Source organism: Monodon monoceros, unplaced genomic scaffold (assembly GCF_005190385.1).
Source record: "Monodon monoceros isolate NGI ecotype Baffin Bay Population unplaced genomic scaffold, NGI_Narwhal_1 Super_Scaffold_3, whole genome shotgun sequence".
In the NCBI taxonomy this organism is placed as follows: domain Eukaryota; kingdom Metazoa; phylum Chordata; class Mammalia; order Artiodactyla; family Monodontidae; genus Monodon; species Monodon monoceros.
This window is the reverse complement of record NW_021703780.1, coordinates 40,546,852-40,571,568: the sequence shown is the minus strand read 5'-3', so window position 1 is coordinate 40,571,568 and position 24,717 is coordinate 40,546,852. Positions and strand designations below refer to the sequence as shown.

At 52.4% G+C, this 24,717-nt stretch overlaps 2 protein-coding genes across 3 annotated transcripts; both read left to right on the top strand.

Annotated features, from left to right (window-relative positions):
* Positions 1 to 169: 169 nt before the first annotated feature.
* On the top strand, positions 170 to 2,281 carry HSD17B8 (hydroxysteroid 17-beta dehydrogenase 8). 2 transcript variants are annotated; one of them, XM_029241637.1, is made up of 9 exons: positions 170 to 229; positions 413 to 630; positions 733 to 849; positions 962 to 1,054; positions 1,157 to 1,242; positions 1,334 to 1,418; positions 1,607 to 1,649; positions 1,810 to 1,884; positions 2,069 to 2,262. In XM_029241637.1, exons 1-9 carry the CDS (start codon positions 184 to 186, stop codon positions 2,083 to 2,085), a joined length of 780 nt encoding a protein of 259 aa, XP_029097470.1. In that variant the 5' UTR covers positions 170 to 183; the 3' UTR covers positions 2,086 to 2,262. The 2 variants fall into 2 exon arrangements, with proteins under 2 accessions (XP_029097470.1, XP_029097471.1); XM_029241638.1 differs by lacking the exons at positions 733 to 849; positions 962 to 1,054 and having other exon boundaries at positions 184 to 229; positions 413 to 708; positions 2,069 to 2,281.
* Positions 2,282 to 3,960: 1,679 nt separating this feature from the next.
* Positions 3,961 to 8,009, top strand: RING1 (ring finger protein 1). The gene is made up of 7 exons (XM_029244408.1): positions 3,961 to 4,102; positions 4,224 to 4,358; positions 5,286 to 5,446; positions 5,548 to 5,763; positions 6,461 to 6,850; positions 7,033 to 7,309; positions 7,591 to 8,009. The coding sequence occupies exons 2-7, from the start codon at positions 4,281 to 4,283 to the stop codon at positions 7,690 to 7,692; spliced, it is 1,224 nt and encodes a 407-aa protein (XP_029100241.1). The 5' UTR covers positions 3,961 to 4,102; positions 4,224 to 4,280; the 3' UTR covers positions 7,693 to 8,009.
* Positions 8,010 to 24,717: the final 16,708 nt, after the last annotated feature.

Sequence of the window (24,717 nt, the reverse complement as noted above, 5' to 3'; positions counted from 1 at the left end):
GGCTCCACTGGCCCCCAAGCTTTGGTGTCTGGCCACGCCCCCGCGGTTGGAGGTCTGCCTGCGCGGGTGGCCGCCAGTGGCCTAACGCTGGCGGGTCTTCGATTGGTCCGGCTTTGCTCTCGCCGCGCCCCCTCTGCGCTCGGATTGGCTCAGTGCTAGGGGCCCGCCCACTCGCCACCCGCCATGGCGTCTCAGCTCCGGCTTCGCTTCGCGCTGGCTCTGGTCACAGGTTGGGGGGGGGGGTGTCCTCTCCCAGGGTGGGTTGGTGTGCTAGAGTGACGTCGGGGCGCGCCCTCGGACTCTACAACCGCTGTGGCCTGTGGTCCGAATTTTACTAACTTTGCGCCCTGTTGACCTCTGACCCCTGCCCACTTCTCCCTCCCCCCCTCCCGCGTGTTGTCTCCCATCTCAGGTGCTGGTAGTGGCATCGGCCGAGCAGTAGGTGTGCGCCTGGCGGCTGAGGGGGCCACTGTGGCCGCTTGCGACCTGGACGGGGCAGCGGCACGGGAGACGGTGCGGCTGCTGGGAGGGCCAGGGAGCCACGAGGGGGCACCCCGCGGGGCCCACGCAGCCTTCCAGGCTGACGTGTCCGAGGCCGGGGCCGTCAGGCGCCTGCTGGATCAAGTGCAGGTGAAAAAGCGAGACGACGTCGCCCCCTTTAAAGCCCTAACGTTGCCTCCAGTGCCCTCGGCTCTACAAGGTTTTTTGGTGTGTAACCTACCCCTTACATAGGCCTGCTTTTCTCGCCCGCCATCTGTCGTTGTGTCCTGTGCGGGCATCACCAGGGATGAGTTTCTGCTCCACATGTCTGAGGATGACTGGGACAAAGTCATAGCTGTCAACCTCAAGGTGGTGATCTTTGAACCCATGACTTCTGGGCCCTCTAGCCTGGGGAGGGAGTTGGAGGAGTGTCACCCCTGCTGATCCTTTCTGCCTTGTTACTTTCTCTCCCCACCCCCAGGGCATCTTTCTAGTCACTCAGGCTGCAGCCCAAGCCCTGGTGTCCAGTGGCTGTCCTGGCTCCATCATCAACATCAGTAGCATCGTAGGGAAGGTCAGGTTGAGTTGGGACGAGGTCAGCCAGCCAAGTGGGCACAGAGAGGAGAGCCCCTCCTTAGGACTCCCAACTTAACCCCAATCTCTGGCTCACCCAAAGGTGGGGAACGTGGGACAGACAAACTACGCAGCATCCAAGGCTGGAGTGGTTGGGCTGACCCAGACTGCAGCCCGGGAGCTTGGACGGTTGGTCAGACACCTGGGGCCATGTGGAAGGTCTGAGGGAGGGTCAGTGTTCAGTCCTCTCTGGAGTCAGCAGCCACTCTCCTTTCCACAGACATGGGATCCGCTGTAACTCTGTCCTCCCAGGGTTCATTAAAACACCCATGACACAGAAAGTGCCACAGAAAGTACTGGACAAGGTAGGAGACTGTGGGTGAAGGGCAGAATCATTCAGAGAGCCAACCTCTCTGGGCTTCAGAGAGAGGATGCTGGGCCCAGTGAGGGGCATATTCAGCAAGCGTATAAGGAATGAAGACCAAAAAAAGCCACAGACTCGGTCTACAAAAAAAAAAAAAAGACCTTCACTCACACGAGTGTTTCCTTACAGGTGACTGGAATGATCCCAGTGGGACATATGGGGGACCCTGAGGGTGAGTGCAGAGGGGGCCTGAATGAAGAGATCCTGAGGTCTGTGGTATCTGAGAGGGTCTCACCAGGATTGGTGGTTGGGGGAGGGATGATTCTGGTAGGAGGCTACTTTGGGTCTGTGAGAGTGAGTAGGATTCTGCCCTCTCCCCACCATTCCTGTAGATGTGGCAGATGTGGTCGCGTTCTTGGCATCTGAAGACAGTGGATACATCACAGGGGCGTCAGTGGAAGTCACTGGTATGAGGCCATCAGGGGGAGGAAGAGGGCAGAGAAGTGGAACCCAGAAAGCAAATGAGGGGAGTCTGGAGCCACTGAGGGAAGGGCAGAAGTTCCCATAGGCCAAGGACAGAAGTGGTTGCCTCCCCCCCCAGCCCATTTGTCTCCACCTATACATCTGTCCAAATGTTTCTGCCCCTCCCAGGAGGTCTTTTCATGTAACTGCCTCAAGGACCCCGGACTCTGCTCACTATCCCACCACTCTGCCGGGCCTCCTGCTGATGAGGGCTCTGAGTTCCCAGGCTACAAAAGGGGTGGCAGTGTATGGCTCAGGAATGCTGAATATGGGAGGCAGGGGTGCTTGTGACCCTAATAAATTCCAAATCCTCTTCCCTGCCACCTCCGGTTCTTCTTGTGTCCAAGTCCTCAGACCCTTCGCCACCTCCCCCTCCTTTCCCTTTCGCGAAGGATTGTTCCCTTTCACTGCCTGGTCTCCCAGGGCAACCCCCGCCGCCGGGTATGAGAGGAGAGAGTGTGTGTCACTGTGTGTGCGTGACACTCTGGGTCTTTTGGAGGGAGGGGCTCTCTGCCCCACCCCCTTCCACTGATCCTGCAGCCCCAGTCCCCTCCCCCAATTCCCTGGGTCCTTATGGTCCCCAAGGGTGATTTGTTCATGGCCCCATCGTAGTATCCAGTCTATCCTTGGGAGGGGGTCTTGGAACAGGTGGCCCTCCCCCACCCCTCTCCTTTCGCTGAGTCCCCCCCTCCCCTTTCTCTCCACCTTACAATAGCTGCAGCCGGCCGGGGGTCGGATGGGGGGGATTAGGGGAGGGGGCCAGGATTAGGGGAATGGGCCAGCCGATGAAAGGGGCTGGAGGAGAGCAGAAGGGAGGGAGGGGGCTGGGAGGAGGAGGAGGAAGGGGAGGGGGTCCGCGCTAATCGACTCTGGAGCCCACATAAGGACTGGCCACGGACTGAAGGAGAGGACAGGGAAGTAGGGGGGAACTGCGGGAGGGGGCGAGGGGACCCACTGCTGCCTTGTCCCAGAAAGAGGCCACCCCCTGGCAGTTGCAGCCCAAGTCCGGGAGCCCCAGTTCAAGCTGGAGGAGAAAGACGCCCATCACGGTCTCTTTTCCCCTGTATCCCTCTCATCCCCTGCCCTCAATGGGGATCGCTCTGCCCCTTCCTCTTCTCTTCCCTCCCGGTCCCCTTCCTTTACTGGGAAGTCCTGGAGGAGACTTCTGCCCACTTCCCACTCCAGACATTCGGCCCCTTGTGCCCCCCACCTACACGCGCACAACCGCTCCCCGATAGGGGCCCCATCCTGTGTGTGTGTGTGTGTGTGTGTGTGTGTGTGTGTGTGTGTGTGTGTGTCCCTGCTTCCGCGTGGTGTCTCCGTTCCCCCATACCTCCCGTGTGCCTCCCTCCCCCGCCCCGGGCCGCGGCTCTTGATTGTCCAAACGCAATTCTCGAGTCTCTAGCTCTGGCCGAGAGTTGAGTCTGGACGTCCCGAGCCGTCGCCCCCAAACCTCGAAGGGAGAGCGGGTCGGAGGGTCTAGGGAGAGCCAAAGCGGAGGGTGGAGCAGGTCACCAGGGTGGTAAGGGAATCCCAGGCGCGTCGGAACTTAGTTGCGTTCACAGGACTGAAGGACTGTAGCGGCAGAGGCTCCTCTGCAACTCTTTTTTTCCCCGGAATCCCGGGCTGGGGTTATGGAGAAGTTGTGTGTGGGGAGGAGGGGCGCCCTTCCCCAGAGCCGCCAGGGGACGCGGAATGGGGGAGGTGGCCCCTTTTCCAATTCCCTCTGTCCCCTCCCGGGGTCCGAGAGATCCCAGGCCCCGCCCTCCAGAGCGGAGGCCCCGAGTGGGGGCCTTGGAAGGGGACAGTGGCCGAGGTCGGCCGCGCGACGGTGCTGGCCAGGGGACGGAGACTGCGGTCCCCACGTAGCGTGGGACTCCGGGGACGCCGGCTGCTCGCGGGGGCCGTGGGGAATCTGGGCGTCCACGTCGCGTCCCACCCGCGCCGCGACTGGCGGGTGACGTCTCCGCCGGCGGGGGGTGGAGTGGAGTGGAGGGGCAGGCGGAAGTGACGTAGGGCCCCAGCGCCCGGGCCATGGCGGCGGCGGCGGCGGCAGCGGGAGCTGCTGTCTGAGCAGCGGCTGCGGACCGAGCGAACTCGGCCGGGGAGCCCGGGCCCCGGAAGAGGCGCTGTGGCGGCGGGAGCGCGGACAGCTGGAAGCTGGTGAGGGGCCGCGCCGGCGCGGAGTGGGGGTCGGAGGAGGGAGCCTAGGGAGGGCGGGGTCTCCGCGAGGGGCGGTCCCCCTAACACCCTTCCTCCCCTTCCCCCTTCCCCCACTCCCCAGCCTACCTCTCCTCCTCCCCGGCGGTGGAGCCCTCGTGGGGGTCTGTGCCCGGTCACCATGACGACGCCGGCGAATGCCCAGAATGCCAGCAAAACGTGGGAACTGAGTCTGTATGAGCTCCACCGGACCCCTCAGGTGACAGGGATTCTCCCTTTACAACTTACTCCTTTTCCCCAGACCCCTCCATCCCCAGACCCCCATCTCACAGCCTCTTCCATTTCTTGCCCCATTCTGCCCTATTTCACACTCCCTGGCCCTACCTTTGAATTACCTTAATCTTTCAAAGCGTTTTCACATTTATCTCATTTAATCCTCAAAACAGACGTGCCAGAGAGGTAGAGCCAAGTATTACTATCTTCATTTGAAAGATAGTAAACAGGCTGAAATTACCTTCCCCGTTCCTCAGGTCCGCATCATAGGTCAGTGCATTTAAGACTCACCTTGGGAGTTTATTAAAAATGGAATTCCCGCTGGCCCTACCTGTAACATTGTGATACAGTAAAGGGATGGAACCCCAGAATCTGCTTTTTTTTTTTTTTGCCGTACGCGGGCCTCCCACTGTTGTGGCCTCTCCCACTGCGGAGCACAGGCTCTGGACGCGCAGGTCCAGCGGCCATGGCTCACGGGCCCAGCCGCTCCGCGGCATGTGGGATCCTCCCGGACCAGGGCACGAACCCGTGTCCCCTGCATCCGCAGGCTGACTCTCAACCACTGCGCCACCAGGGAAGCCCCAGAATCTGCATTTTTAACCTGCATCCTAGGGGATTCTGATAATAGGTAGTACCAGGACTGCACTGTAAGAAATTCTGTTGACCAAGTAAGTCTTCCACAGATGGAAAATCTGTGCCACGCCCATCCCCAGGCCTATCACCAAACCTCAGATCCTCCTATTCCAAAGCTCCTACTCTTAGAATTCCCAATTTCCTCAAGTGGCCAACGTGAGGTACCCAGATTCTGACATCTCACTGTATTTCTCAAGACTCCAATTTCATGGACCACTTGTTTCTAAAACCCCTTTCCCCCCAACCCACCCACCACCTTTCCACTCATCGACGCCTCCAGGAAGCCATCATGGATGGCACAGAGATTGCAGTTTCCCCTCGGTCACTGCATTCAGAGCTCATGTGCCCCATCTGCCTGGACATGCTGAAGAATACGATGACAACCAAGGAGTGCCTCCACCGATTCTGCTCTGATTGCATTGTCACGGCCCTGCGCAGCGGGTAACAGGAGGGACAGGTTTGAGATGGGGGGAGGGGGACAAGAGTTGGAACCTCCATGCCCTGGTGACTGACTCCTCAGGGCCTCCTTTCTGCCACACCAGGAACAAGGAGTGCCCTACCTGCCGAAAGAAGCTGGTATCCAAGCGGTCTCTGCGGCCAGACCCCAACTTCGATGCTCTGATCTCTAAGATCTACCCCAGCCGGGAGGAATATGAGGCCCACCAAGACAGGGTGCTCATCCGCCTCAGCCGCCTGCATAACCAGCAGGCGCTGAGCTCCAGCATTGAGGAGGGGCTGCGAATGCAGGCCATGCACAGGTTCGGGGGCCACGAAGAAGGTGGCAGCGGTGCTGATGGGACAGATCCGTGGGTCAGACTCCTGGGGCTGTCTTTGCTTCTAAGCCTCAGCATCCTGAGTGCTGATCACAGTCTAACTGTCACGCCTGGAGGTCATGGATGTAAACTGTAGCTTGTACTACTGTTCTTAAGGAAATAGCTCATCTTCTAACTTTCTAGAAGTTAGAACAGTAGAGTGCTTTTTGAGCATGAGCTCTGAGTTCACACTGCTGGGAATTAAATCACCTCCTAGTCCAGCATCACTCAGTCTTTAATGTGTATCCAAATTACCTGAGAGTCTTGTTAAAAATGCAGATTCTGATTCAGTAGGTCACAAGTTGGGCCTGAGATTCTGCGTCTCTACAAGGCTGTGCTACTGGTTCTTGGACCACACTTTGAGAGGCAAAGAGACTATGGTCTCAAACTAGTTATTTAACCTCTCTAAGCCTTAGTTTCCTCAACCATAAAATAGAGATGATATAATTACCTGTGTCCGTAAGATTTGTATAATTTGAGGCAATCAGTGCAAAATACTTAACAATGTGCTTAGCATGTAGTCAGTATGTAATAAATATTAGGTATCATCATTAAGATTTCCCTGATCTCTTAATTCTCTGAAGTTTAAAATCTAAACCCCTTATCCTTGGTGCTTTCTAACCTCAACCACTTGTTTCCACAGGGCCCAGCGTGTGAGGCGGCCGATGCCTGGGTCAGATCAGACCACAACGATGAGTGGGGGGGAAGGAGAGCCTGGGGAGGGAGAGGGGGATGGAGAGGATGTGAGCTCAGACTCCGCCCCTGACTCTGCCCCAGGCCCTGCTCCCAAGCGACCCCGTGGAGGGGGCGCAGGGGGGAGCAGTGTAGGGACAGGGGGAGGAGGCGCTGGTGGGGTGGGTGGGGGTGCCGGTTCTGAAGACTCTGGTGACCGGGGAGGGACCCTGGGAGGGGGAACCCTGGGCCCCCCAAGCCCTCCCGGGGCTCCCAGTCCCCCAGAGCCAGGTGGAGAAATTGAGCTCGTGTTCCGGCCCCACCCCCTGCTCGTGGAGAAGGGAGAATACTGCCAGACTAGGTGAGAGCTTCGTCCTTCCCCAGACCACTGAGAAACCAAAGGTCTCATGATCTTCCATCAGAATTGGGCTTCACCCAAACCCAGAAAGAATCCCTAACCCAGAGGCCCTTTGGGAAATCCCCAACTTCCCTTCTGCATTTGAGGCTTCCTGTGCCCTCAACCTGCCCTCTCTCCCACTCCAGGTACGTGAAGACAACTGGGAATGCCACAGTGGACCATCTCTCCAAGTACTTGGCCCTGCGCATTGCCCTCGAACGGAGGCAGCAGCAAGAGGCGGGGGAGCCAGGAGGGCCTGGAGGGGGCGCCTCTGACGCCGGAGGACCTGATGGGGGAGGTGGGGAGGGTGGGGGTGCCGGAGGAGGAGGCGACGGCCCTGAAGAGCCTGCCTTGCCCAGTCTGGAGGGTGTCAGCGAAAAGCAGTATACCATCTACATCGCCCCCGGGGGCGGAGCTTTCACGGTGAGAGCCTCTGAGGGCAGTGGTGTGAGAGGAGAGGAGGGAGAGTGGCCTGGGGACGCAGAACCGAGATCCTGACCTCCTAACTGACCAGCCCTCTTCTCCCTCTGCATCTCCCATCTCTCCCTTCTCTGTCCATCCTTCTTCCCCATCATCCGTGTCCGTGATTTGCCCCATTTATTATTCCTTCTTCTTTTCTCTTTTCTCCTCTCATTCATTTCCTTTACCATCTTTCCCAACTTACTTTCCTCTTCCCTCTCCTCCCCCATCCACCCCTTCTGTAGACACTGAATGGCTCGCTAACCCTGGAGCTGGTGAATGAGAAGTTCTGGAAAGTGTCCCGACCACTGGAGCTCTGCTATGCCCCCACCAAGGATCCAAAGTGACCCCTCAAGGGGACAGCCAGGGGATGGGGACCATGGGGTGTCCCTGAGTCCTGGCCCACCACCCAGCTTCTTTGTCCCCCAGAGCCCCCCAGCCCGGCCAGCCAGCAAGAGGACACAAATGAGGACAAGTGGCTTTTATACAAAGTATCTATATCAGATTCTTCTATATTGTACAGAGTGGGGCCTGCGCCCCCATGTACTGCCTTTTCTATTGCCCCCAACCTCCCATCCATGCAAGATGTTGGGAAGGGTGAAGAGCCCTTCCCTTCATGCCCTTCTACCAACAACAACAAATTTGCTTTTATTCCTCTTTGAAACCTGTGGTTTTGTGTCTCTTTATCAGGGGGTTACTAGAAGGAGAGGAAAACAAAGATCGGGGAGGGAACCCTAGAAATCATGTAAAATCAGCCTTGGAAATGGGGAGGAAATGTCAAAGGGTATTCACGGTGTGTAGATCCCATTTTCCTGAACCTTCAAATCAGCAAATGTGAACGAAAATTGGAAGGACCTGTGAAGCTGTAAGAGACAGGGTGGAGAGCCGAGAGGTGTGAAGTCAGATCCCAAGATTTCCCCCTATGACCTGAATGCCCAGGCTGAGATCCCGGATTTCAATACCACAGGGAAAGAAGGAAAGTGGCTCAAGAGGGTGATACGGCAGGCCCGAGATGTTTGGAAGGGGTACAATTCCTCGTCCCTGCGAGAAGCTGGTTTCTAAAGCTGGAGAGAAAAGGCGTGGATGGGGGGAGGGCTGCGAGAACCTCCCTGCACATATCCCGCCCCCGGGTAGCCTCCCGAAGAAGACGGGCAGGGCCAGGGACTACAGTTCCCAGGAGCGAGCGAGCCGGTTGGTGCCCGCCGAGCCGCGGGGCCGAGCGGAGGGAGGGCTGCCCGGGAGTTGTAGTTCTGTGCCGGTCCCGGCGGCAGCGGAGAGCCCAGGTGGGGGCGTCCAGTAAAGCGCTCGCTGCTCCGCACCCTCCACGCCTCGAGTTCCGCGGGCGGGGCCCGGGGTCAGGGGCCCATGTAGCGCGCCACGCCCCGGCGAGGTGGAGAGGATCGCCTCCCCAGGAGGGACTGACGCTGCCTCCCGCCACCCGCTTTGGCCTCTCTGCCCCTCACTTCCTGTTTCCGTTGCCCTTCGCGCCCCCACCCCACTCCGCCCCAAATTCCCGTGGCTCGCTCAGTCTCGGACCTCCCGGCTGAGGAGTCAGCCTCGGCGTCAGACTCGCTGGCCCGAGGGCACCTCACTCAACGCTTGGCGTTTCTCGTTTGCTGCCCGTCGTCCCTTTCACCCTCAGTACGACGGACGCAGGGGGTACCCTCCAGCCCAGGTGACCGGGCGCCCACCCCCGAGACCTCTCGCCCTGTAGAAATAGACAACACCCACTTCACCCTCGTAGAAGCCCCATTCTACCCCCGCCTCCCTGGATCCCCGATCCTGGCTCCCCTTTTCTCCCACCCCAGGCATCCAGGGGGGCGACGCTCCCGGGATGTGAGGGCGGGAGGAAGGTGGGCGTCGCTCCCGGAGTTTCAAGGGAGAGAAAACGATGGCGAGGAGTCGCGGGAGGTACCGAGGTGGAAGCCGAAGAGTCTGGAATGAACCCGGCTTCTCTTCTGGTTCCAGCGGCTGCCCGGAGCGACACTTCCTCACTCTCCTCGTTCTCGCCAGCCCTACCCGACCCGGTGGCCCTTCTGCCTCTCCCCCCGCCCTCTGGCTTCACTCTGGAGCCGCCTGCGGGCCTTGGTCCCCGGTCTCTCCTCTCCTAGGGCCCCAGTCCACACCACGGCCCACCCTCTCCGCCGTTCCGCTTCTCACGCTCCTCCTCGGACCCCTCTCTGCTGCCAGTGCTCTGTCGCCCTCCTCTGCCCCCGAGACGCTGAACTTCGCAGGCTGCCTGTTTCTTTAGATGGCACCATGTGAGTGACATACAGAACTGTTGCTCCAGGTCCATCTCCCCTGCCCACAACAAAGAAAAAATGACTACCTGACCTGACCAGGCGTTCCCCTTCCCCAATGCTGGCAGAAGGGGGCGGGGGTTGCTCCAATTCTGTTCCATCCCCACTCCCTGAGATAGCTCCCCAAGTCTTTCAGCCTCTGTCAGTGAAGCCTGCACCTATGGGTGAGGCAAAGTGAGAGACACAAAGTATACAAAAGGGAACCTGATTATTTTGTTGAGAGACAAGATACAGAGGATAAAAGGAGAGTAACTACCCAGAGGAGCAAGGTGGAGAAAGAAAGACATTAGATTCAGACTGATCGGGGTCCAAATCTCCACCTCGCCACTTAGAAACCACACGACCTCGCATAGGAAAGGGACTTGCGAGGTGGGGCCCGCAGTTGTGTATTAACAAGCCCTCCATGTGAATCTGATATGCTCGGGGCCCAGAACCCCTGCAGTAGATGCTCTGGTCCTTACAGTGAATGACAAGTGTCCCCTTGGAGGGATGCCAGGCCTCAGGGCAGGGGCATCACTGGAAGCTGCAGGGTGGTCAGGAAGAGCTTCTCAGAGGAGGTGCCACCAGGCTGGATGGACGGGAGGGAAGAAGGAAGTAGGTGGGGGGCCTGTGGGGGAGGGGAGCCTCTCTCTCTGTTAGTCTTCCCCTCATTTTATCTCTTTCAGGCTTCTTGGTCCCCAAACCATAGCAGATTATGTGTGTAAGTGCAGAAGCTGAGCCCCAGAGCCCAGGACCAAAGGAGACCCCTGCCCAGGTGAGGCCTAACCCTGAGGGCTTGGTTGTCACCCAGCTGCCCTCAAAACCCTGGCAAACTGCTAACGGGAAAGTTGTGCCCTGGGTTCCTCAGGGTGGGGCTCAGCCTGCCTGCGCCACCTTGGTCTCTCTGCCTCCCCCTCCTCCTGGCTGCTCTCACCTTCATCCCCCTCCCCTACAGGCTGGGAGCCAAGGCAGAGGAGAAGGAGAAGGCAGGACAGACCTCCAGCTCCCCATCTACCCCTTGACCCCTCTGCTGTCACAGCTGACCCTGTCCCACGTTCTTCCCAGCAGCCCCTGCCCCAACCCCAAAGCCCTTTTCTGGCCTGGACTGTGGAGCCTCCTTTTGTCATGCTCCCACCCCTCCCAGCGCTGCCTGGTCCATTTGAGTGAGAGGCCCTTTCCCTGCCCCCAGTGTGGGAAGTGCTGCAGCCACGGGGCCACCTGACCCTGCCCCTGCACTCCCACACAGGTGACAGGCCCTATGGCTCTGGCCTCCATGGCTGTGGCTTCACTCAGAGCCCCCTTCTGCTTTGACAACCGTCCACACCCAGTGGGAAGGACAGGGATGAACAGAGCGGGCCGCCAACCCCGCAGCACTCCAGGAGGGCAGCCCTGGGGACAGACTCCCTCCACAGTCGGAGTGACTTGCCTCTTCTGTGGGAGGCATAACGGGGCACGGCTCCCTGACCCACCCCATCCCCGCCAGAGCCACCACATTAGGTGATCAGAGTGTCTCACCGGGACCTACTCAGGGCTGGAATGGCGAGGTCCACCTCACTTCTAGTCCACAATCTAATCCCCCAGGAAAAGAGCTTTTCCTGTTTCTTAGAAAGGAATCTGTACTTCCAATCTCCTGTCCTCCATCTGAGAAGTTTAACCAGGCTGCCTGAGACCTACTGCCATCGCGGACGGATCAGATTTCCCGGGATTTTCTTGAAGGGATTTTTTAAAGAGATAACTGAATCCCCAGAGATCTCCATGACAACCCCCACCATCAAATTCTAGTTGCCCACAAATCCCACCCAACCCCATCACTTCCCCCAGAGGCCGCTGGGTGCTTCTTGCCTCCGGTGCTAAAGCTACACCCAGCACCCCATCGGATGAGGCCAACTCCCTGTGCCCACTCCTGGACCCACGGGCCTTGTTTCAGGGCTTTCTGTGACCTTCACTGCATTTCACGCTAAGAATAAAGCCCAGACGGAGGCTGCTCTTTCCAGCAGCACCATGGGCCTCTTATTGAAAGGTGAAAATAGGCAGAGGCATGTATCCAAGGAGAAGGAAGGGAAATGGAGGAGATGGAGACCAGTGGAAGAAGCCAAGGGAGGTTGGGGGAGAAAGCGGGAGGTTCTGGGTGTGGAAAAAGTAGAACAGGGCTGTGTGGGAGAAGACAAGAAACACCTGGCCAGTACAAGCACTTCCTTGCATTTGCACTTCTTCCGCAAGATTCCTCACTTACTATCTTCTTCATGTGCTGGGAAACTGGTTTTGAACAAGAGTCAGCAGGGAGCCCCGCGGAGCGTCCCCTCCAGATTGGCACCCTGGGGCCCAGCGTGGCCCCGAGGATGGCACCGTCATCATTCACTCTTGTAGGAGGTTCTGCTAGGGGAGTTTCCCCCTTGGGCGGCCCCTGCAGTAAATTTATTGTTATTGTTCATGTTCAAGGATAAGGTAGACCTTAGTTCTTGTATTAACTTCCCCCAAAGAAAACTCTTTAGAACTTGGCAGATTTCTCCCGATGATGTATCAGAGAGGCTGATTATTGCCACATGCAGGAAGGGATGAAAGAACCTCTAAGGTAAAAGGATCACTTGGGAGACCGCTGGTCAGTTTCACCCTTTCAGAAACTATGTATTGAGTCCACCATGTGTCAGCACTGTTCTAGGACCTGGGTACCACAAACAGGTGTGTGATGTGGCCCCGCCTTTGAAGCATGTGATCTCAGGTGTTCGTGGTGAGCATCTCAATATTGAATCCAGCATCTAGTCCTAACGAGTGTATCCACTATAATATCTCTCAAGTCTGTCCCCTCTTCTCCATCCCTCCACCTCCCTGGGCCAGCCACCACTTGGACTGTCTGGCTCTTCTCTGAATCACTGAGATCACTGGAGAGGCTGGAAAGACCTTCTCTGAAACAAGAGGCATGCCTGAGTAAGAGAGACCTTTCTGAAATGCAAATCTGATGGTTTCAGGCACCCTGCTGAAACACAGTCAATGGTTTCCCACCGACCTTAAGTTAAAGACCCAAGTCCTTAACCTGGCCTCTAAGGCCCCTTGGGGTGTGGCCCCACTGGCCTCTCCAGCCTCACCTCCCACTACTCACCCCTGTCACTCCCTAGCGCTCTACTCCACCGTGGCGTGCTTCCTCCCGCAGGCTGGGCCCTCCACCCGAAAGGCTTCTTCCATTTCTCTTTTAAGTTAGCTCCTGTGCATTCTTCAGATCTCAGCTCCTTTACCACATCCTCAGGGAAGGTACTCAGACCTTCCTTTCGGGTCAAATTCCCCTCCTCTGAGCTCCCACACCAAGGCGCACTCTTTCTCCGAGGTACTGTGTGTGGTTGCAGATCTGTGTTTTTTGGGGATTACTCGATTGGTGTCTGGCTCCCCATGGAACGTAAGCTCCCTGAGGGCAGGAGCCAGGACTGCAGAGCCTCACTCTTGTCATTCCCTGGACCCGGAACTGGACACTCTATGAATATGGAGTTGAAATATTGGTTGAAACGATGCATGCATGCCTGGATCTGGGGCAGGGGACGCATATTTCAGGATCTCAGGATGGATTGAGGCCGTGATTCTCCCTCCAAAAGCTGCAGCCCAGGAGTCCCATATGTCATTTCCTTAACACCATTCCTTCCTCCACGCTTCCGGGCATTGTCCGTCCACGGTTGAGCCTCCGTCCCAGACTCCTCCACCTTGCCCATGAGACCCCTTCTCCCTTTGACTTCCTAATGCCCCTTCCTGGTTTTGCCTCCTTGGCTTCAGAAGGCAGCATGGAATAATATGGCAACAGCGGAGGATTCAGAACCAGAAATCTGGGTTCAATAACTAGGTAAAAGGATTAGCAGTGTGACCTTCAGCTGGCTTTTAAACCACTCTGAACCCTAGCCTTCTTATCTGTAAAATGGGAACAACTTCAGAATCAAGCAAGATGGAGGATGTGGAAAATCTAAAAGCACCATCACCAAGAAATACTGATAAAAAGGAAAAAAATTAAACATATAACTGAGTTCTCAAAAGGAAAGTAAAATCCCAGGTGCTAGAAACAAAGAGAAGACTGAAAGCCAGAGGGTGAGCTGACTGTAGCTATGGTTACTAGGAGGGGGCTGGGAAGGAACAGGTTCTGTCAACCTGTTCTGTTTCACCAGCCACCCAGAGACAAATGAGGTCTCAGTCCTGAACACGTGGGGAAATTAGATGAAAGACAGCCAAAGTTGACTCAAGAAGAAATAGAAAGCCTGACAGCTCTATAAATTTTAATAAATTGAATGAGAAATTTTAAGTAACACACACACACACACACACACACACACACACTACCCAAATGGCTTTATAAGTATATTATTCTGCTAACTCTTCAAGGAACTGTTTATTTATTTATATAGACCGTCCCAGACAATGGAAAAAGAGGACCAATTGAACTTATAAGATTGAAAATCCTAAATGAAATATTAGCAAACTGAATCCAATGGAGTTTGTGCAAGTGCATGTATATATGCACGTGTGTATGTGTGACCAAGCAGAGTTTATTCCAGGAATACAAGGATGGTCTACTTTAAAAAATCTGTTAATGATATTTACAGCACTGACATATTAAAAGGAAAAAATATGATTGTCCCAATATGTAGAGATGCACCTGGATAAAGTTTAACACTAATGATTTAAAAAACAAATCTAGCTAACTAGGAATAGAAAATAACTTCCAACACTAATACAAAGATACTAGTTTTTACTGTTTCTATTCAACTTGTGCTGGGGGGGGTGGTGGTCTGAACTAGCACAATAAGAAAAAGTAGAAGTAAAGCCATAATTATACATAGATGATTGATTATTTACATAGAAAATTTATGAGAACCTACAAACAATTAAAACTAACACCCTTTTGGGGGGCAAGATGAATATTCAAACATCAATATGGCTATACAACAGCAATAAACAAATTTTGTTTTAAGAAAATACCATTTGTAATTGCAACAAAAACTATAAGATACTTAGGAATCAATATAGCAAAATATGTGCATGAGCTTTATGGAGAAAATTATAAAACTCTATTGGAGAACATGAAGAGAAGACAAAAAAGAATGGAGAGATATGCCATGCTCATGAAGAGGAAAATTCAAAATACAGCTGATTAGTTTTTCTCAAATCTATACATTTAGTACAATTCTAATCAAAAGTACTAGAGGGCTTCCCTGGTGGCACAGTGGTTGAGAGTCCGCCTGCCGATGCAGGGGACATGGGTTCGTGGCCCGGTCCAGGAAGATCCCACATGCCGCAGAGCGGCTAGGCTCGTGAGCCATGGCCGCTGAGCCTGCGCGTCCGGAGCCTGTGCTCCGCAACGGGAGAGGCCACAACAGTGAGAGGCCTGCGTACAGCAAAAAAAAAAAAAAAAAAGTTCTAGGATTTAGTACAATTCTAATCTAAATTCTATTTAACAAGCTGTTCTTTAAATTCTTGTGGAAGAGTAAATGGCCAAAAAAAGTCAAAACAAGTTTGAAGTGCAAGAATACTGGAGTGTTTGCCTCACCGTATATCACAGCTTTAAAGCTGGAGTGATTAAAGCAGTGTAGGCCTGACACATGGACAAACAGATAGACCACGGGTCCGGAATCAGACCCGCAGAGATATGAGAACTTTGTATATGACAAAATGAACATAAGTCAGTGGAGAAGGATGGACTATTTCTTGACTTGTCTGGGGTTAACTGGCTAACCAAATGAAAAACAAAATGGATCCGTGCATTACAACAGATCCAAAAATAAATTTCAGATACCTTAAATATGTGAAAAAGAAAACTTTAAGTTCTTCAAAGAAAATACAAGAGAATACATTGATGATATCAGCATAGGGAAGGATTTCTTAAACAAGATACGAAAACACAGGCAATAAAAGATTGACACATACAACTACATTAAAAAAAGTTTTTTAACTTCTATGAGACAAGAAACAACAAAACAAAAAGACAAGCCACAGATTGTGAGACTATTTACAACCTATATGACCAATAAAGGATGGGTATTCAGGATTTATAAAGAACTCTTGCAGATCAATAAAAAAAGGACAAGGCAGGGGGAAATGAGCAAAAGCTATGAACAGGTCATCAAAGAGGAAGCCAAATAGCTAATAAACATAGGAAAAGATGCTCAACTTCCCTAATAATGCAGAAATGCAAAACCAAACCATGAGATACTACTTTACTAAATCAGCAAAATTAAAATAACTCTGATAACACCAAGTGTTGACAAAAATGTGGGATATTAGGAACTCATTCATTTTGGCTTGACGTGTGAACAGCTATAACAATTTTGAAGGGAAATTTGGCAACACTTAATGCTGAAAATACACATACCCTAAAACCCAGCGCTCCGGCTTCTAGATGTATTCCTTAGGAAAACATTTATAGGGGCTCCCCTGATGGTGCGGTGGTTGGGAGTCTGCCTGCCAATGCAGGCGACACGGTTTCGAGCCCTGGTCCGGGAAGATCCCACATGCCATGGAGCAACTAGGCCCGTGCACCACAACTACTGAGCCTGCGCTCTAGAGCCCACGAGCCACAACTACTGAGCCTGTGAGCCACAACTACTGAGCCCGTGAGCCACAACCACTGAAACCCGCACACCTAGAGCCCTTGCTCCGCAGCAAGAGAAGCCACCACAATGAGAAGCCCACGCACCACAACGAAGAGTAGCCCCCGTTCGCCACAACTAGAGAAAGCCCGTACGCAGCAACAAAGACCCAACATAGCCAAAAATAAATAAATCAATAAATAAACAAACCCTGATCATGCATAACTCTTAAAAAAAATTTCTACATATGTACAAGGAGGCAAGGATAAGAATGGGCATTGCAGTATCATGTGATTGTCAAGAAAACGTGGAAACATCCTAATCTGTCCTTAAAGGAAGGATAAATAAAGTGTGGTTTATTCTTACAGTGGACTGCTACACAGCAGTTAAAATAAATGACTTATTTACCAACATATAAGTAAAAGACAGTTGCAAAAGTGGATGTTGTATGATATTTATGTGTTTTAAAATACACAAACAATGATACACATTTAAAAAAGCCTATTTGTTGGGACTTCCCTGGTGGCGCAGTGGTTAAGCAACTAAGCCCATGTGTCACAACTACTGAGCCTGCGCTCTAGAGCCAGCGAGCCACAACTACTGAGCCTGCATGCTGCAACTATTGAAGCCCGCGCGCCTGGAGCCCTTGCTCCGCAACAAAAGAAGCCACCACAATGAGAAGCCCGCGCACCGCAATGAAGAGTAGCCCCTACTCACTGCAACTAGAGAAAGCCCGCGCACAGCCATGAAGACCCAACGCAGCCAAAAATAAATAAATTACACTTATATTAGCAAAAGCCTGTTTGCTAAAGTAGAAAATATGCATGGGAATAATTCCCAGTGACTTCAGAATGATAATTACCACCCAGAAAGGAGAGGAATGGGATGAGCTTTAGCTATAACTGTAATGCTTTTTTAAATTACTATTTTTAAAGAAAAAGATACAAAGCAACAGAGGCAATGCAGCCATGAAGATTTGCTCAATTGGGTTGTTGTAATGAGCTTCTACTGCTTAACGTCTCCCCACCCCCCAAAAGTGTGTGCTTTGGAATCTGGCAGAGACACAACCTCAAACTTTCTCAGGATTCGGTTGTAGTCATCTTTTTTTTCCAGGATATAGGATAAGAGATTGCAGAAGCATTTCCCTGGGGCCAGAAGGATGTTAATTATGAGAGCAGAAGTTCAGGGTTTCAGGTTGTGCTGTGCCAGAACTGAGGGCCGGATCCCAAGTGACAAAGGTGCCCAGGTGTGGTTTCATAAATGTTGCACATGATAGGTGAGGTCCCCTAAAGTCTGTGGACCAGAGCAGGGCCCCTGTGGTCCAGATCTGAGCATGACACTGTTTGTGATCATATTCATATTCACTTCGAATTCACTTTTACATATTCACTTTTGAATATGCTAAGTCTGTGGTACCTTTGAGACATCCAAGTAGGGATGCCAGGTAGGGAGTCAGATCCATAAGTCTGGAGATCAGAGGAAAGACATAAATTTGAGAGTGATCAGCTGATAGCAACTGAAGCCGTAGGTCAGGAGTGATGGATCTCCTGGAGGCAGAGTGTAGCATGAGAAGAGGAGGGGTCTAGGGCTCAGGACCCTTGAGGATCTCCAATACGACCAAATAGAGCAGGATGAGCCAACAAAGGAGCAGGGAGCAGCCAGAGTGAGAGGGGAAAACCCAGGAGAGTGCTCAGTCCTGGAAGCCAAATAAAGACTGTGTTTCAATGAAGAGTTGGTCAACGGCTTCCCTGGTGGTGCAGTGGTTAAGAATCCGCCTGCCAATGCAGGCAACATGGGTTCAAGCCGTGGTCCGGGAAGATCCCACATGCCGCAGAGCAACTAAGCCTGCGCGCCACAACTACTGAAGCCCACGCACCTCGATCCTGTGCTCTGCAACAAGAGAAGCCACCGCAATGAGAAGCCCGTGCACCGCAACGAAGAGTAGCCCCGGCTTGCTGCAACTAGAGAAAACCCGCGTGTAGCAACGAAGACCCAACGCAGCCAAAAATAAATAAATAAATAAAAGAATTGGTCAAAAGCATTGAATATTGGAGGGAGGTCAAGCAGAAGAAAACTAAATAATGGATTTAATGAAATGAGGGTCATAAAAAAAAGCACCTGTGTGGCCTGGGAGAGGTGGACACCAGCCCAAGAGGGTTGAGGAGTGAGTGGAAGTGAGGGACTAGAGAGAGAATTTTCCCCCGACTTTTTATTATGAAAAGTTTCAAGCATACAGAAAAGTTGAAACTATAGTATAATGATCACTTGTACATCCACCGCTTAATTTAAAATCGTTATCATTTATACGTACACACAAATATTTGCATATTTAGATATAGTCCTTGAGCCATGTGAAAATTTAGGAGATCGTGATGCTTCACACGTGAACACTTCAGCACACATTGCCTCAAAATAAGGACTTCCTCCAGCTAAGGAAATAACAGCCAGTCCCTAATACCACCTGATATACAGAATATACTCAGATGAACCCCCAAATGTCTTTTATACATGTCTTTTCAAATTAGGATCCCATCAATGTACACGCGCTGTGTGTGAGAGAGTGAGGCTGGATGAGGGGATGGAAAGGTACAGGGAGTGGTCAGAGGAGGAGGTGAGGTGGAGGTGGGGGTTGGTTTTTCGTGTTTTATTTTGAGAGGGAGAGGCTGAAGATTCAGGAGGGGAAAAGGGGGAGGGTAATCAAGGACATGGGATGCAGTCACAGGTAGAGAAACTGGCTTTGGGCAGGAGGAGGGCAGTGCCTCTGCTCCAGTGGTTCTCAAAGTGGGGTCCCCAGCCAGCAGCGTCAAGCATCACCTGGAAACTAGTTACAACTGAAAATTCTAGCCACCCACCCACCCACCCGCTGAATAGGAAACGTGTTTTAACACGCCCTCCAGGCAATTCTGATGCACCTAGTTGGAAAGCCATTGCTCTTTTCTGAAGGAACAGGGAGAGATGGGCACAGGTGCTATGTGGATTTGGCAACACGTGATTGAAGGAGTCCACCTCTAATGGCTTCAGTTTTCTCTGTGATGTAAGAGCAAGATCATCAACTGAATGTGAGGTGGAGACAGAGAGGCATCTCATAGGCTCCAGGATCAGGGAGTTTAATGTAGCCAATGACCAGCCTGATGTGACTGGCTAACTAAGCAATGCCTCTTAGGGACCACGAATGAGGAGTGGTGACCACTTCCTGGCTCGAGACTTCCTCCAACACTTCTTAGCTTGAAGAATAAACTCCTGAAGAAAAGAGATCATTAGGCTCACCAGGGTTGAGGTTTTGCCTGAGACATACAAAGGATGGAAATATAGCGGGGCAAGGCAGTTCAGGATACTGTCGAGAGAGTTGATGAAATGAAGGACCACACAGGTGTAGCCACATAAGGTGGGGCTGATGGGCTGGAGGAAGGGAGGCATCACTGACCCGGAGGTCCCGGGAGACTGAGAAATGGTTGCGAGAGGAGAGACTGAAGGGGGGAAGCTTAGGAGATGGGGGTTGAGTGATTCTGGAGGAGCCACTGCAGATGCTAAGGTCCAGGGTGTGACAGTGAGGAAGGGTGGCCAAGTCGGAGTGGAGAAGGTCCAGGGCATGAAGTCACCAAGGTGTTCAGATGTCAGGTGGGCAACAGGTCCCCTCCTTGGACAATGAGATGGGAAGAGACAGACAGTTTGCTGAGTGCCAGAGTCCCCCTGAGCGAGGTGGAGAGGTCTGGGAGGGGACAGACAGTAGCAAAAAGGAAGACAGCAATTTAGCCCAATGGCTGAGCCCCGGAGGCAGAGGGTTATTTTAAAGCAGAAACTGGGGGGGGGTGGGTGGAGGAGGAGGGTCTGGAGGCAGCAATCTGGAGCAAGGAAAGCACCCTCACCTATAAGAAAATAAACAGCTGTCATTTCAGAAGCCTGCAGAGGAGGTAGTACCCTCCAGGGAGAGTTCAAGTTCGGTTAAAGCCAGGAAGTGGAGGGGGCACTCCAAGGAGAAGTGAAGGGTAGGAGGAGACTCCCAGCTTATTAGAGGGCACGAGGGTGGGTTCAGGAGGGGGCACGTGGGTCAGAGCCAGAAAGCACAGAGTGTGGTGGAGACAACAACCCGGTAGAGTAGGTGGGCCAGGGAGTTTACATTTTCACTCTTAAATATAAAAACAGGGATGGGAGACAGGCTGGATATCATCTCATTAGTCGCTGGGAAGCTATAAGAAGTGATGGTTCAGGACGTGGCCTCTAGAGAAGACCTGCTGGATTCAAATCCCAGCGTTGTCATGCACGACCTTGGGCAAGGTCTCTGGGCCCCCATTTCCTCTTCTGTAAAATGGGGATAACAATAGTTCTGACCTCACAGGGTTGTTGTGCTGAGCCAGTGACTTAGTGTGTTAAATGTTGAGAACAGTGTCTGGACAGGCATTTCAGATAACTCGGTGGTGGCTCCCAAGCCCAGGGGAGCAGCCTCTTGGCTCACCTGGCCCCTGCCCTGTGCTAGGTAGGAAAGCCAAGTAGCCACCCCTTGGATGGGAACGAGGAGTTTGATGAGGAGCTGCAAATGCAAGAATGACTCCAAGATCAGAGACACCCAAGAAGATCCTGGTAGAAAAATGGACTCTTTGGGGGCAGCAGCTTGGGGTCACTGCCTACCTCTGGGAGGGGGGCTTGGTTCCCCAAGATCACAGAAGGTTTCTTTGCTACATATCAGGCCAATTATGGCTTCTCTAATGATAGCATGTCTAGCTCTACCGCAAAAATACAAGACGTCAATCCTAGGGATGCAGAGGAACTTCTGCAAGAAAAACCTCAAACCCACTGATCCCAAAAAGAGGGGAGAGAAGAGGAAGAAGCAAGATGGTCTCATGTCCACAAAGATAGAAATACAAATGTATTATATATCTAATTTGCCTCTAGACATTACAGTAGGTGAATTTACACAGCTGACATCCAAATTTTGCATTATTATGAGAGATCGTCAGAAGAATTTAAGGTCAAGTTTTACAAAGAAAATCGAAGAAATCTTAAAGGAGGTGGGCTTTGCTGTTATTTGAAGAGGAAATCTTTGGATCTTGCATTACAGCTCTTCGATGAAGATGAAATTGGAAGCTATAGGGAGGAATGGACAGGGAGTTTGGGGTTAGTAGATGCAAACTATTACATACAGAGCAGATAACAAGGTCCTACTGTATAGCACAAGGAGCTATATTCAATATCCTGAGATAAACCATGATGGAAAAGAATATAAAAAAACTATATGTGTATAACTGAATCACTTTGCTGTACAGCAGAAATTAACACAACATTAGGAAGCTACACATTACAGGTCAAAGTGGCAAAGTTTCAGCTGAAGGAGTGATATGATGCCTCAAATCTACAAGAAGAAGCTGTCTCTGCAACAGAAGCAATTGGACTGGAGACCTGAGAGGCAAGATGGGCCAACCAGAATGTACCACGAGTGAGTTGTCATCATCAAAAATATATTTCATCCAGTGGATTCAGAGGATGATCCATTGGTGCCGAAGGAGGTCAGAGAACACCTCTGAGTGGAGTGTTCCAAGCCTGGACAAATTAAGAAACTCCTTTTCTTTGATAGGCACGCAGCTGGTGTGGACTACGTGTCCTTGAGGAATGCAGAGGAAGCTGGTTATTATATTCATACCCTTGATGGAAGGTGGTTTGATGGCCATGAAATCATTGCCCACGCAGGGGATGAGATTACAGACTATCGGGTTGAGGAGGCCTCAGGAGAGAGGGAGAGTTGAGGGTAAAGGGGAATCTCCAAAGGCTAAGTGTGTGTATGTGAACTGAAAATAGTTAATTCTCCTGTGTGCGGTGATATACCAAGAGAGGTGGAGTGGGAGGGCGCTGCACCACAGGCAGCAGTGTTTTGTCACTATCATTGTAGAATTGCTGGTGCATGGTAACAATAAAAAGTCGATTTTAGTATTATTTTAAAATTCTCTACAGACAACTGAAGAAATACTGAATTTCACTTTGAGGCTAGTGATAATAAAATGTACTTTTCCCCATCCTCATTCACAGATCCTTTGGGATGCTGATTGAGAGCCTTGCCTTAGAGCCAGCGATGTCTCAGAGTGGAAAGGAAGCCAGGTCAGGAGAACATGTTGCTCCCCGCCCACCAGTCTTCTGACCCTTGGTCCCTAAATCCTGGAATTGTCCTGGCTTCTGTCCTTTCTAAATCCTGCCTGTCCAGCTTTTCCCTCAGTTCTGTAAAGATCCTTCTAATAATTTACTCTTACTTCACCAGAGTTAATTTGTTATTTCTCTGCAGACAGCTGCTTCCTCAGCTCCATGACTCCCAGCCTGGAGTCATGGAACAGGTGAATTTGGGGCACAGAAGGTTCGAACCACTGAACGGCTGTGTGGTGTTGGGCTCATTACTTACTCCAGCACATGAACCAGGAAGAACACCTCCAAGGACAGGTGTGTGAATTCGGTGAGATGACATATCTGCTCTATGATTTCAGGGACCTTGATTTATTCTCTGCTGAATCTACAGTGCTTGTCACAGAACACAGAGAAGGGGATCAATACATATGCCTTGGTTTAATGAACTTTGTATCTGAAAACACTCTATAAACTCAGATGCAACATGAATTGCTACATCCATTTTCCCCAGGATGGAGAGAGCTGATTCTATTCTTCCCTTCAAAGTTGTCTTGGTCTTGCTTTCTCCTTCTTTCCTTGAATCTTTACCCTAAATCTGTGTTGGAACCCAGCCAATTTGCCTGCTTCCCCTCATGCCTGATTTCCTAAAATCTGAAAAGCCACCCTTCTTAAATAGAGGGTGGGTGGGTCCATATTGATAGGATGGGAAGGAGGAATCTCTTATTTCTTTTGTCCTCAGGGTACATGTCCACATTCAATAGCTCTGAAATTGACGCTGAGATGGGCACCCCCATTTTACGCAGAAACAGAGCTGTTGAACACAGAGTAGATATTTCGCAGAGAGTCCAGTTAAGAAATAACTCAGGACAAGGTGAGGGCACAGAGGTGTAAAAATAGAGGGAAATGATATTTCTTTAAAGGACAGAGATCCCTTAGCATTGGGGCGCTATTACAATCCATAAGGACACCTCCAAGTCCTTCCTATATGACACTCGGTAAAGACAGGGACCGATGTACCAGATACAGACACGAGTCTTACAGGTTAGCAAAGGGAAGGAGGATATTGACACAGTCCCATCCTAAGGAGTGATCCCTCCTGCTTCTGGGTCTGTGAGGCCAGTGTGTCTGTCATCAGCAAAAGGAAAAAAGTGAAGGAGAAGCTTGAGGGGCGGTGATGTTAGCCAGAAGTTATGAGTTTCAGCCTGGGGATCACAAGGACCCATCTAAGCCACAGGACTGAAGGTTGTTAGACTGAAGGAAAAGTCCCTCAGTTGCTTCAGCTTGAAGGGAGCATGAAGGGGGCGCTTCAGCAGTCGGCCAAGTTTGAGCGGATGAAGAACTCCATCCCCTGGTCGATGCTGCCCCCTGGAGGTCTATATAGGTATCGCGGCTCCCTTTCACGCGATTCTGTCGCCTTTTCATGCCCTCCTGAGACCGTTGGGTCAGAGGGCTCCTGTGGATTCCTGGAGCAGTTCAATGTCCCCGAAAACTGTGTGCTCCAATGTAACTTTAATGCCTCCAGGCTCCAGAATATGAGCCTCCTCATATTCCAGCAATGCTCCTCAGTGAGGCCTGCAAGAAACCGTGCCTATCAGTCCAGCGTATATACTTGGGTTCAGGGATGGACAGGAGGAGGGAAGGGCAGAACTTCGAAAACCAAGATGCCAGCACGCACAGCCCTTCTCCCATCGGAGTATTAGTTGACTTTCGATGAAGACACCTGTCTCGGGAATCTCCCTCGTGGGATATCCAGAGACCCCCTTCTCAGAAACCGCTCTGTCAAAGCAGCTTATGTCTTCCCTAGTCCCAAGTCCCAAATCCTGGGCCCTTCTGGGGGCAGGAATCAGGTCAAATGTGAGAATATCTGGATCCCCCTGGTGGTGGTGGGGTTGGGGGGTAGTAACGGGACAGGAAGGTGGAGGCGCCCAGCGGTGAGCTCGCGGTCCCCCAGAGTCCAGCACACCACCGCCCAGCACTGGGCAGGCCTCAGGGAATGTCTGGGGCGAAGAGTCAGGCAGGGTAAACCTGGAAGGACGCCGAGTGGAGGGGGAAAGTGGTGGTGACACCGGGTGAGGTCAGTTAAGGACACTGTCCTGGTTCTGCCCCGGAGGCGTCTGAGCCAGTCGGAAGCCGCCCTCAGTCCCCACCATCTCTGCACCCTCCCCGGCTCTTCAGTCCTTGAGACTGAAGCTCAGAGATATGGGTCCCAAAGCCAATCAGAGCGCTGCTCTCAGAGGTGGGGCGGAACCCCAAAACGGCGGGAGCCGGAGAAAGCGGCTCCAGCGACCCCACCCCCCCCCCCCCCCCCCCCCCACCCCCCCCGGCGGCAGCCAACGGCAGGGCCCACCGGCAGAAACCGGTCCAGCTCTGCCTCGCTATGCGCGGTCCTCGCTTTCAGCCACCCGCGCTCAGGCCACACGCGGGACCCCTT

What these genes read in the sequence shown, in the direction of transcription:
- RING1 (XM_029244408.1), top strand. Translation starts at nt 4,281, where the DNA reads ATGACGACGCCGGCGAATGCCCAGAATGCCAGCAAAACGTGGGAACTG. An exon ending in AGCTCCACCGGACCCCTCAG is followed by an intron (nt 4,359 to 5,285) that starts GTGACAGGGATT and finishes CGACGCCTCCAG; the next exon opens with GAAGCCATCATGGATGGCAC. An exon ending in GTCACGGCCCTGCGCAGCGG is followed by an intron (nt 5,447 to 5,547) that starts GTAACAGGAGGG and finishes CTGCCACACCAG; the next exon opens with GAACAAGGAGTGCCCTACCT.
- HSD17B8 (XM_029241637.1), top strand. Translation starts at nt 184, where the DNA reads ATGGCGTCTCAGCTCCGGCTTCGCTTCGCGCTGGCTCTGGTCACAG. An exon ending in TCAGTAGCATCGTAGGGAAG is followed by an intron (nt 1,055 to 1,156) that starts GTCAGGTTGAGT and finishes GCTCACCCAAAG; the next exon opens with GTGGGGAACGTGGGACAGAC. An exon ending in CACAGAAAGTACTGGACAAG is followed by an intron (nt 1,419 to 1,606) that starts GTAGGAGACTGT and finishes GTTTCCTTACAG; the next exon opens with GTGACTGGAATGATCCCAGT.